The sequence below is a fragment of the Syngnathus scovelli genome, chromosome 4 (assembly GCF_024217435.2).
Source record: "Syngnathus scovelli strain Florida chromosome 4, RoL_Ssco_1.2, whole genome shotgun sequence".
In the NCBI taxonomy this organism is placed as follows: Eukaryota; Metazoa; Chordata; class Actinopteri; order Syngnathiformes; family Syngnathidae; genus Syngnathus; species Syngnathus scovelli.
The window spans coordinates 22,813,702-22,826,116 of record NC_090850.1 but is presented as its reverse complement, the minus strand read 5'-3'; the positions used below and the strand labels follow the sequence as shown (position 1 = coordinate 22,826,116).

Here is a 12,415-nt window from a genome sequence, read left to right as displayed (position 1 = left end):
GCATTGAGGATGCACGAGAGCGGAGGACAGCAGTGAGCGAGTGCCCGTGGACTGCTTATGCTGCTCAAGTCGCGGCCACTCCACTCCATGTTTTGCCCTTCCCTTTTTTCCCCCTCTCGCTCTTTTTTTTTTTTTGCGCGCATCTCGTTTGCTCGTCACTCGACTCGCACTGACAGACACGTCAGACACGGGACGAGTTGTCCCCATTGAGCATCGCTGCTTCTCCGGCGCTTAGCGGAATCGGAATGTGGAGGACGTCAAGCAAGTAACGAGTGATTTGCTTTGCTTTTTCTTCTTCTTTTTTTTTTTTTTAAATGATTATTTTTGGAGGCATCCTTTCAAGATTTGGTTTTCCTTCCTGGTGGATTTATCCTTTCTCAGAGAGGATTCCGTGCTGTGCTTGGCGATGTGGAGACTGCAAGTGGTTGTGTGCACCCTGTGGGTGCTGCTGTCCACGTCTTTCTGTGCTGAGAGCAAAGCTCGAAGCTGCGGCGAAGTTAGACAAGCGTATCATGCCAAAGGATTCAGTCTTGTCGGTGTACCTCATCAGGAAATATCAGGTATGGATCACAAGCGATCATCATCATCTTGCTTCCAATTGGCACATGTCATCCATCCATCCATCCATCCCTCTCGCCTCATATGATGGAGGCAAGTGGGACACACACAACCCGCCCGGGCATCATCACCATGCAGCACCGTCCTTTTTTTACAGAGTCAATAGTTGTCCAAAAAAAAAAAAAAAAAAAATCACACAAAGTGTTGCCATGATCACGGTCATGCATTCGTTGATGAGCGTTCATACAAATCCAATGACATTTGCATTAAGCCAATAATATTAATGTAAATTAAATGTGTGTATGTTAGTCTTGAGTGATGCTTCTTAAGCCTTCATTAATCACAAGTTAGTAATTAGTTAGGAATTTGTTTTCAATATGCCATTTTTTATTATGACAGACAGTATAGGATTCAATTAAATTTGACATGGAATAATGAGGTTTTTCAGATTGGAAATGACTTTCCGTGTACAATATGGACGATACAAACTCATCATCAAATACTTAGATGACAGAGTTACGAAAAATGTACCATGGAACTTGAAATGTTTGAATGACCACAATCAAAAAGGTAATACTCGGCTATATTTAGTAATAACACTTTAATTACACATGAACAACTACTAACATTATATTAAGTATTTTATGAGCTCCAGATGGTCACCAAACTGACTTCACCCAGAGGTCAAACATCTTAAATGCAATCTGTTTCTAAAGGAACTGAGCTGTCCGCTGATATAGTTCTTATTCAGCACCATTTGAGTATTTTCCAAATGTAGTTGCTTCACCGAGTCCAACGAAAAAGAGAAAAAACATGCTTTGGTCTACCTGTTGCTCATATTCAACAGAGGATCATGCCGTAACATTTCAAGATAGTCACTCAGCACGAAATAATATTTACCAGTAGGGGGCTGTATGCACTCGGCACCAAAATTGGGTTCTGATGAGAATTCTTCTATATATATTCCTCAAGGCTACGGCTTAGTTTTTAATTCATGCTCTTTGGTACAGCGCAGATATGAGCTTTTATTATCTCTTGTGAAGCACTAATCACATTTATGGTCAAAGGGAAGAAGATTAGTCGGTAAACATAGTGCGCTCCACATGAGGGAAGGAGGCACATGCAGAGTGAGGTCACAAGTGAAATCACTCCATTCGGGGAAAAAGAAAGAAAGAAAGAAAAAGATCATACGGTGGTTGTTGGGCATTAATGATCATCGTCCGGCACCGTCGGATTTCGGTATAATGAATCCACCTAAGCTAATTATTAAACTTTGATAAGAGTAGCCACTTTTGTTCCTCTTGTGAGATGAGAAGAAATCTGGCTGGTATATAATTATCAGTTGTCTGAGGGGGGGGGGGGCCTAATATTTTGCCAATTAACAAACGTTACCACCTTAATTCTGTGTTGCGAAAAAAAAAAGATGCTCATCTGCATTTTACATCCGAGTGTCATCCTGAAAAAATCTGTAATTTGCTTTTTTTTTTTTTGCTGTTGTGCAAATATAATTGCACTCAGGTTGTTATTGGAGTGTTGTGTCTCTTAATAACCTTGGCATGATTCCAACAGAGGTTCTCAGGAGAATTAGTCGTGCTGGTCCAAAACGTGTGGCAAACAGCATGGCAAGCATTAGTGTTCATCCGGCCATCAGCAGCTTTCTCATGAAAACACGAGGTGGCTACTTCCGCCTCTAAGCTCACGTTTACGTCGAATCATCCCTCTGTACGTGATTCAATGTATAGAAAGATTATTAGATTGTGTTCATTTTTTCTTTGCCTTTATAGAGTTTCACCGTATGTTTTTTCTTATGGCCTCTTGACTTAACTACATTTCTTCACACATTTAAATTCTCAAGTCCATCTATTACGGTAATATAAGTGTAGAGCCGAATGAGTCCCTTGGGCTTCAGAGTCCTAACCCCCTCATTCAGAACATAAAGAACCTCATGAATGCTCAGCAAATTGATTCTTCTCATGATCACATGTTTTAGTCATTTCTTTCACTGTCCAAGTGCACAATCTAATGAGATTTGCTGAACTAGCTTACATGGCTGAAATTTGCAGTGCGACTTAAAAAATGTCCCTATTCTATCAATATGCAGCTTTAAATGTGTGAGGCATAATGGCAAATCCACAAAATTACAATGTGTCTCTTGTTAGAAGCTAAGATGGTCGATATATTGGACTTGTAATACTAATTCGGCGAAAGAGCAAAATAAAAGAATCATTAGTGATATTTTCAAGTGGCCTATTCTTCCCCTCCTTTGTGAGTTTTCCCAAACGGATTACTGCGCAGTAAAGTAATAAAGGGGTGCTGCAAATCTCTCGCGCTGTTCCTTTTTGACTTAATTGCTTGTCAGGAAATATTATTCAAGCAAGGGAAGTCCAAGTCATTTCAATATGCTTCTCGCTTAGCATGTTGACAACGCTGTCTCTGTTTAGCGTGCAATGGTGTGATATGAGCCCGATTCAGATGTTTGCCACTTTATGACCGGCTCTTTGTTCCGAACAGCTCGTGAATGCTCCAATTAAGCACTTCATATAAATGGCGTTTGCCAAAATGAGGCTTTAAAAGCTTGGAAACAACATTACATGCAGCACGATTGGTTATAGAATTATTTGATTACTCTGGAATAACAATTACCTCCGGGAGTTCTCAAAGATTGTTTTTTGATTTGTTCTTATTAAAAAGAATTGTAGTCATGTTTCGCACTAGCATAATTCATTGTTTGCAAGTTTGGCAAGATTCTTTGCAAGTAACTTTTCTAAACAATAGAATAATGAGTTGCGCCATGAATTGTGGCGCTGTGAGCGGGTCCAAAGGACACAAACATAATATAAAACTCATGCTTGGCAAATTCCGTACACAAATTCTGCAGGCAGTTGGAATCAGCCTTTAGATTTCTCATTCAAACATGCAGAGTCGAACTAAATGTCAAGCGGAAGTTAGAAAACAAAATAGAAACCGCAAATTTAAATAAGGATAAAAATTTTAATAATGATAACAATAATGCAAAATATTGTAAAGTAGATTCAATTTTGTCAAATAAATAATGATAAAAATAATAATAAGGCAAAAATATTGTATTGTAAATGATGGCAGGAGTGAAAAACGGCATCGCTGCCAATAAATCATTACATAAAAAAAATACATCAATAAAAATAGAAGAGCCTCATTTGGCAGAATGCAGCCAAGCTACCTGAATTCTGTGAGGACGTCGCTCCATGATTGGACAATTGTTGGCCAGCTCCAAACAAGATTGGCCGGCCCGTCACTGCCAACAATGAGCTTGGCACGTTGGCGGCCAGAGGAGCCGTGTGGATTGTTCTTACTTTTCCGCCTTGTTTGGGATGTTGAATTACAATCTGACAATACTTTTGGCCAGTAAAAAGATCCAATGACTGTAAAATATATCATCTGCGCAATTTCTGAAAGCTGTACTCAGCGCCAAGACTTTCTTTTTTTTTTTTTTTCCCTGAGTAGTGTGAAAAGCCTCCAGTAGCATATGGACTGCGACACTCCGCCACTTTGCCCTGCTTTCAGTTAACTGCGCTCTATGAGCTTCTCAGCCTTTCTACCCTTGTGAAAGCTTTGCGAGAAACTAGAACATTTGCAATATGTCGCGGGGAAACGTCTCATGTGTAGGGATTATCGTGTATGACCAAAGCGGCCATACATAAATCATGATAGAAAAGCGTTTGCACGACTCCACGCAACTGGCTCGCTTTTAGATTCAACTCTTTAGAATCAGCTTTGTGAACTAAATGTATTTTTGGACGGATACCGAGAGACTCGGAAACTCTCTGGAGCAGGGGTGTCAAACTCATTTTTGTCATTATGATTATCAACGTCTTCTATATACAGTATAGGCTACAAAACAAACTGATGAATAACTAGTTTTGAAATCAGAGAGTCACAAAAACGGTTCGAATATTTTAAAAAGACAAATGCCAAGCAATATCTATTTTTTTTTGACACAATTCATGATACAAAATTTGTCTCGCGGGCCCCGTCTGGCCCCCGGGCCTCGAGTTGGACACCTATGCTCTGGAGGAACGGACTCCCAAACTTGACATGAGAGCGACAGAGTTGCGACGCCGTGCGCTGTCGGGGAAACCTCCGGGGTTCGACGGAGGTGTCAAAGCTGCAAATATCTTTCCCGCTGGGGACTTTTTATTTTTGTTTTTCACCGCCCATGGCTGACTTAACACGCTAAATTAGACTCTCCTGGGTGATTTGCAGATAAACAAGCATTCAGTAGAAATAAACAAAGAGTGTTATGGAAACGTCAGGTGTAATTTGACACTCCAATCTTCATTTTAAAAAAAGCTTTTTCTCCAGCATTAATCTTTAAAAAACATATAGCAATTATTGAAGTTCATGACCCAGTCTGGTGTGATCCCAATGACACCCTAAGGTGGGCTGACTAATTGACATCATCCCAAGTCTAATTGGAGTTATTTTTATGTTGATGTAAAAGGTCGAGAGTTGATCTTAACCTCGGGGTTAAATCACTCTTGTTTTAATTAAAACATTTCATAATTGCGGGCCTTGCTGAAAATTCCCCTCGAGGACTGGACGCTCGTAAATACATTGGAGGTCGATGGGTATTCGCTGAACCCCCGAAGAACTCTGACGTTGTCTTTGCACGCTGTCATCGTGGCTTGTTTAGTTTTTTTAAGATGGAGTTCCCCTGAGCATGATAAACAAATCAGTAGTCCAGGATGGGCTGGGCTGAGCAGCAGCTAATAACCACTCATAATATCTTAATCAAGTCCAATGTAGCGCAGTGAAAACTTCAAACGTAAAAATATATGGAGTGAACGGCCTTCTGACGCCGTCAGCCGCATCGTTATCTCTTTTCACATCCCAATCTTCTCAAGTCTGAACGAGAGCCAGACAGAGTTTGCTTCTCTCGGAATCCTGCTGTTTCCTGCCTCCTGTTTGAGCTGCTAAATGAGTGGGCTGGTCATAGCTCACCCTGGGGCTCTCTACCTCAGGCTCTCCAGACCACCAGCTGTTGTGTTTCGTCCTCCGTCGTGCATTAGTGTGAGTCTTCAACCTCGTGGTGTGTGCTCTTCTCAATTGCCAGGCTAATGTAGAGCGAGGAAGGTGAATCGTGGAAATTACCGTCAAATTCAAATAGACTCAGTGAGTCATTATTCTTGTGACATAGCTTGGATGATTGCTGAATATTACGCAACGTTCGGTTCCTACCAATACTTGCGTGGGCGAGCTTTGCCCATCAATATGAATGTGAGATGCTTTGGTATTTTATTTATTTATTTTTTATTTCACTTATATTTTAAACTGATGTTTTGCGTCCAGCCAACTTCATTTGATGGAGACTTTGTAAGATGCTCCATGGGTATCTATATATAATATTTTATAACATTATATATAAAAATAAACATTAGCCTCGAAATGTGTATAAAGTCAACATTGTGTGTTTATTGCCGATTTAAATGTTATTTCTTCCTGATACACATTTTTGAAACCTCAACATTTTCAAAATCACAACAGGCCAATATCAAGTTCACTCTGCTGAAACTCTTTTAATATTCATTATTGCCATCTTTTCAGTATTGTGTTGGACAATCATGTTTGCTTTGGAATATGATACAAGCAATCTCCTGCAAGAATATTATCAAACATTGCTTACAGCTGAAATTATTCAGTAGCTTATAGCGTTTGCCTTTTCATGACTTGAACTAATATCTCATTTAGGCACGCCAGATTGAAGCAATTCCGTCACCACACAAAATGAAATGCTTCATCTTTGGGGAAAAAGATGCACTGGAAAATGAATTTGACAGGAAAACATATGAACTCAGCTATAGTCAAAAGTGAATCATGTTGGGTTTGTTAAAATGAAGAAAAGCAAGCTTGGGTTGATGAGTTATTTGGAAGTTCAAATAAAAAATTCCTTCGTACCCTGCGAGTGTGGGAACATATGGTTGGAGCAATCGTGGGAGTTATGTGTGTCATCTTGTTTGGACATATTCAATTAGGGTCTGACGCCCCAGTGGAGTCAGTTGAAAGTGGATGATGCGGGTGATGGAGACCAAATCCAGATGGCAATGTAGCACCGAGATCAATCACGCTTGATGCATTTTTTCCCACTTCTGCATACGGACAGATGTGATTTAGTGCAGTAATTGGGTTTCCTTCCACTTCTTGCATTTCTGTTGACAAGTCATAATGGCCCATAAAGCGTATGTATGCGCACTTTATTATTTCATATATCTAACAGAGGATGACTGTCAACAATCAGATTGCAGTGAAAGGAAGTGCGACGAAGGCACGTCATTACCGCCTTATTAGGATGAGCTGTTCAGAAAATGTATTTGATGATGTTAGGCAATAAGCATTAACAAATGTGGCTACAAAAAAAAAAAAAATCAGATCACGCGCTTTGAATGCTCTCACACACTGGAGGTCATACAGCTTCCGTTATAAATTAAAGTCAGCTAAAGTGAGTTAGTAGTTGTTGGACCAAAGAACAAACGCATACTTCAACCTTTTAATATCCTAATTGCCACTCGACTACTTTCTATTTAGGGATCGTACTTTGTTTTGACCTGTATTCGTCATTCGGCGCTCCAACTTTCAAAGGATCTCAATAATAAAAAAAGTTACAGACTATATAAAGTATATAGGGCAAGTTTGGTTTATAACAGTTTTGCCTTTTTTATAGCATGGATGCAAATTTGTCACCAGTGAATTCTGTCTTCCAGCCAAGGTCATTCCAGTCATTATGGGCCAAGAGCCAGTGCAGTCATATCTCAAACGTGAGACAAGCCAATTGCGCCTGAGTCACACATTTCTCAAACAACCGTGTCAGATATTTAATGGCTGCCGAGCCTCATAATCCACTTGAAACTATTTATTCCGGTGATTACAGAGCTGTAATGTCTGGGTTGATAAAATTCCTGTCAAGCCAGAAAATGTTAAATACAAGAAGAACTGTAATATACATTAAAAGCAATTTGAAAAACTTCGCCATCCCAAAACGACTCAATAACGGCCATTTACATTAGACGTTGTACGCACCATTAAGGCCACTTCGACAAAGTCCGGTGTGGGCAATCAATTTCCCACAGGGACCACATGATGTAGTGTAATGATTGTTGGGAGCCACACCAACCTGCTAACAAACCTCAATTGTTTTTTTTTTTTTTTTTTTGGGCAACAGGGGTTTATCTGTAATTGGACGAACTTTAGTACCAGTGGTGCTGCGCGCAAATGTAAAGGGCTAACTACAGTACTTTTTTTTCCCTGCTAGCTTGCACGTGATTAGTTTGCGTGGTGTTCAACATATAACACAGCAGAAGGTGAGGTCAATTTCAGGGGGTCCGTAAAACATGTTATTTATTTATTCATTCATTTATTTATTTATATTTTATTTATGTATTATTATTATGTTTTATTATTGTTATTTATTTATTTTTATATTTATTTATTACACTCCCAAATTCTTCTTAAAATGCTGATAAACAGTCCTTTCATGGGAAAAAGAAAATCCAGGGAAAAAAAAAAATCTGAAAATACCCAAAAGCCAAGCTGGCCAAGCACCAGAGAGATCCAAAGGATATTGTTTTTTTTGGTGGGGCAGTGCCCCTGCAGCTCCACCTCTAGTTCCGCCAATGCTCTTGACCACAGGAACATGTTGGCATGCAAAAAATGTTCCCTTTATTAATTAAGAGTGGTCAAGGGATGTACCAGATGGTGTGGACCATATGCTTGTTGCCCTTTGGCCAGGTAGACTAATGAATCCTTGTGGGAGTTAATCACACCGTCTATTACCACACATGGGAACAAAAGACACTTTTTGTTATTGTTATGTTTTTTTTTCTTACCTCGGCAGCATACTTTTTAAACTGTTTATAAATATATATATCAGGACAGCTGTAGCTCAGTCTGTAAAAAAACAATTTACAGCTTAGGATAATTCTGTGTTGCTTGGCAGTGAAACAAAGGAGGCAGTCCTGAGGTGATGTCTGCAAGTCCTTTGAATAAATTTACACCTCTGTCAGCGCTGTCACTCAAAAAAGGGCTTACCTACACTTTGTCATTCCAACTAAACGGTACACCCTCCCACATAGTTGTTGAAACTCAAACAACAAACTGCACAACTGACAGAACATATTAAATGCGTCAAATCAGCGGAAATCAAATGTGTAGAGCCTTTTTGAGTCCAGAAAAGCGTAGAGTGAGAAATGTAGTCACAGATTTGGCAAAATGCTTTGACAGCGTTCTGGGACCGTTACCAACGTCCCACTAACGTTCTTGGCCAATCAAGCAGGATTTTCTTTTTTAATAACGTGTGAATTTTTCAAAGGAATATCATCCGTGAACTCACACTGATCATAAAAATTCATAAGCATAGCGAGAGGTGCATCAAAAATTCTTCCTTTATAAAGTTAACAATAATTAATGACAAACGACACACTTTTTTTTTTGAATGCAGGCCACACAATGCAAACCTTCCAGGGGACAAATAGTTAAATCTCGGCACTGGGTTATTCTAATTGTTTTCAATCACAAGATCACACTCGTCCTCGTGCGTCTCTGAGCAACTCGCCTATTTCCGCTTCATGTGCTGCAGCGTGAAGTCGAAAAAGGCGGCATGATTGGCAAGCGCAGTCGCATCACGTTTTGATATCTTCCGAATACTAGTTAAGGCAATCGTGGCCAAGCATGACAATCGCTCATTAAATGCTGGCCCGGTTTCCTCTGCAAATCAATTTTATGTCTGCAGGTGAAGCGACTTGCAACATGAGCACACTTCTGCTTCAAATTAGTCAGAAGACGCATACGAGTATATTTATGCGTGTGTCTTTTTAGATTGTCAACAAAAAATCATGAAGCTGTAACAAGAAATTATTTCCACCCTTTGTTTTTTTTTTTATTGGTTGTATTTTTGCTAATCTTACAAATAAATTATACCAGTCAGTATTATGAAAATGGAATGTGCGGTATTAATTTTCCATAAAAATAGAACCATGCATGACTTTGAGGGCGCTTCCTTTGAGGAAGGTTCCGCATTTGAAAATGAAGCGACTGTCCATGCACAGCGAGAGGTGGTCATTGAGCTGACATGAAAAAAAAAACACAGAGCCCTTCATCTTCTACCTCAAACAGAAGTTTTCAACTCAAATACACAACTGTGATCTTGCTCGTATTGACAGCTCGGTTTCAAATTCCAGCTTTGGTGCAACGCAGTCAAGAAGACCAGAATCGGGAGGCTTGTGAGCACTACGAGATTTTAACGTGATTTAACCAGATTTCTAGTTTTCCCTTCAGATTTGCTATTATAACAATATAGATTACAATTTCAGTCTCCTGAGTGGCAGCAAATCAAGTCATATGTGTTCACGCCCACAACGTTGCAAACTGCCCTTTTTCAAATGTGACAGCAAAATTACCCCCTTGTTTATCATACAGGACGAATATATAGTAGCGGTTATTTTTGCTGAGTTTTTATCTACAGCACACTTTATATTGAATTATGACTCCAAATAAAGCAATTTCCAATCAACTGCGGTATTTGGATTTAAATCAGCTGGGTCTCTGGGGTCATATGGAGCTTGCGGTGCTGTGGGGTAAAAATGGATTTGTGTTTAAGTGGTGGTGATGCTGCGCTCATTATTGTAGCCTGGCGTCTCTCTTAAGACTGATTAGTGTTTAACGACATTCTCCACTTGCAGCACATATGCGGCCTACTGCATCCTGCGTGCTTCATTATCTATGCCCATGTGCAGCTTCTTCACCCTTTATATGCGCAAAGAGAATCTGCTGGTTTTGGACTTGGAAGGTTCCACTAGATTGTGGAAGAAGTAAGCTTTGGCTTTGTAGTCTTTTCTTTCTGCTTGAAACTTAACATTGTTCGGCCTGCTTTGGATTAATTGAACATTTAGTCCTGGTACCTGTAAAAAAGGCTTTTCTGTCTTTCAATATTCCTATTTCACTTTCTTCTTTTAAAGGCATTTTATTTTTTTATTTTTCTTATATTTTTTAATTTTTTTTTTTCATTTTTTAATTTAAAAAAAATGTTATTAATTTGTATTTATTTATTTATTTATTTTTTTTAAAGGCATTTCTTTCTTGCATTCTGGGCTTACCAATATTGAGCTTGTGACTTAACACAACATTGATTAATATTATGCATCAAGGTTGAGAGCAAGTGAGAGGCGTTAAGAGTTTGATGCACCTCAACTGCCCACACATTATTTCTGAATCATATCATAAAAGGCTATAACGCTGTTCCACATCAAAATACATGATTCCCGATTCTTTTCAGCTGCATACAGGTCTTAATTTTTTCTTGTATTCCCCCCTGCCATTTTTTCCCTGCTTGAGCTCCATATCTGAGCTTGCTTGTTCATACTGTGAAAAAAACAAAACACAAAAGTAAAAATGAGTCTACAGCCCTCCACAGCTTTTCATTTGCTACTTCATTGTTGTGTTCTCCAACAATAACAAGAATGTGCAGGTCAGTCATGCTTGACAATATGTAAACCTCGTGATGAAAACATCAGTCGTGATCAAACGTTCTCGGCGGCCCCTTGGAAAAACGCTCCGCCGAGGAAGCCATGGAGTGTAACGCCGATGCTTTTTGTGTTTTTCCTCCCAGGTGAGCACCTGCACATCTGTCCACAGGGATACACCTGCTGCACATCCGACATGGAAGACAAACTCAACCAGCAGAGCAAGTTGGACTTTGAGAAGTTGGTGGAGGAGAGCAGCCGTGACATGCGGGTGACGTTTGTCGCCAGTCATAAAAAGTTTGATGGTAAGCGGCGGGAGTTTGAGACTTGTGAACATCCGAATTACACTTGCAGACACTCAAATGTATTCACGCGAGTCCTGTCAGACTCGTATATGTCGAGACTCCTGATGGAACGATTAATAATTACTTGCTTGGTATTAATAAGATATGGGCAGACTGCTCGGTTTTAAGGGTTCACTCTCGTTCATCAATGTTTCCGCTCACGTCTGGTACAAATTCCTTTTTTTACACCAAACAACATATTCTGGGTCCATTTAAAGTGAAGAGTTGTTTTTTTTTTTTTCTCTTTACTGCTCCCCATTAGGGTTTATGAGAACTTTATCTGCTGTATTTCGGGCAGATAATGGCAGCTTCATTTAGTGTGTTGTAAAAAGATGCAATTTTCTATTTCTATCAGTTTTCAATAAAATGCACCCACAAGCATAATTGCACAATTAGTATCAAAAGGCTATTTAGGACCCCCCCCAAAAATGTAATTTGCACTGGTCGGAAAAATAGCACGGTAAATCTCATCTTTTGTTTTGTACAAGCCTCTGTGGTATAAAAAAAAAAAAAGCCATTCAGTGCAAAATGATTTGCACAAAACAAGACGTTGAAACCCGAGGAAAATAAATTCTCAGTATTCTTTCTTTTTAGAAATGTGATAGCCTGAATAACAAAATATGGTAATAGACTCCAACAATAACCAAGTCCATTTATCCAGTCAAACTTTTCTTCTGCAAATTTAAATAACCTGCTTGTTTAAAATGTGCACTGTTGAATATTCTACAAGCGTCCCCAAAAAATTGACATTTTCACTCCTGCCTACATTTTTGGCTAATTACTTATTCTGAATGACATTGTTTTCAAATTCCTCCACCGTTCCAACACAACAGCAAACATGTGCATATATTATCAGCGGAAAATGTGTCCGAATTTACTTTCAGATACATTAACGGTCCATCAGTCTTCAACTAGGGCTAGTTATTAGAATCCAAGACTAAAAGTTAAATGTCAAGAGTATTTGTTAACCCAACAGTTCACAATTCTAAACATAAACATTTATATTTGTAATATATAAACAAT

The 12,415-nt window shown here is 39.2% G+C and overlaps 1 protein-coding gene across 2 annotated transcripts in view; it reads left to right on the top strand.

The window, feature by feature from the left end:
• gpc6a (glypican 6a) overlaps window positions 1-12,415 on the top strand; it is a 47,720-nt gene continuing 35,305 nt past the window's right edge. The window contains exons 1-2 of one of the 2 annotated variants that reach the window (XM_049718310.2): window positions 1-560; window positions 11,195-11,353. In XM_049718310.2, the coding sequence (XP_049574267.1) occupies window positions 407-560; window positions 11,195-11,353 (313 nt within the window). In that variant the 5' untranslated portion in view covers window positions 1-406. The remainder of the gene's footprint in view (window positions 561-11,194; window positions 11,354-12,415) is intronic. The other variant, XM_049718309.2, reaches the window with a different exon arrangement.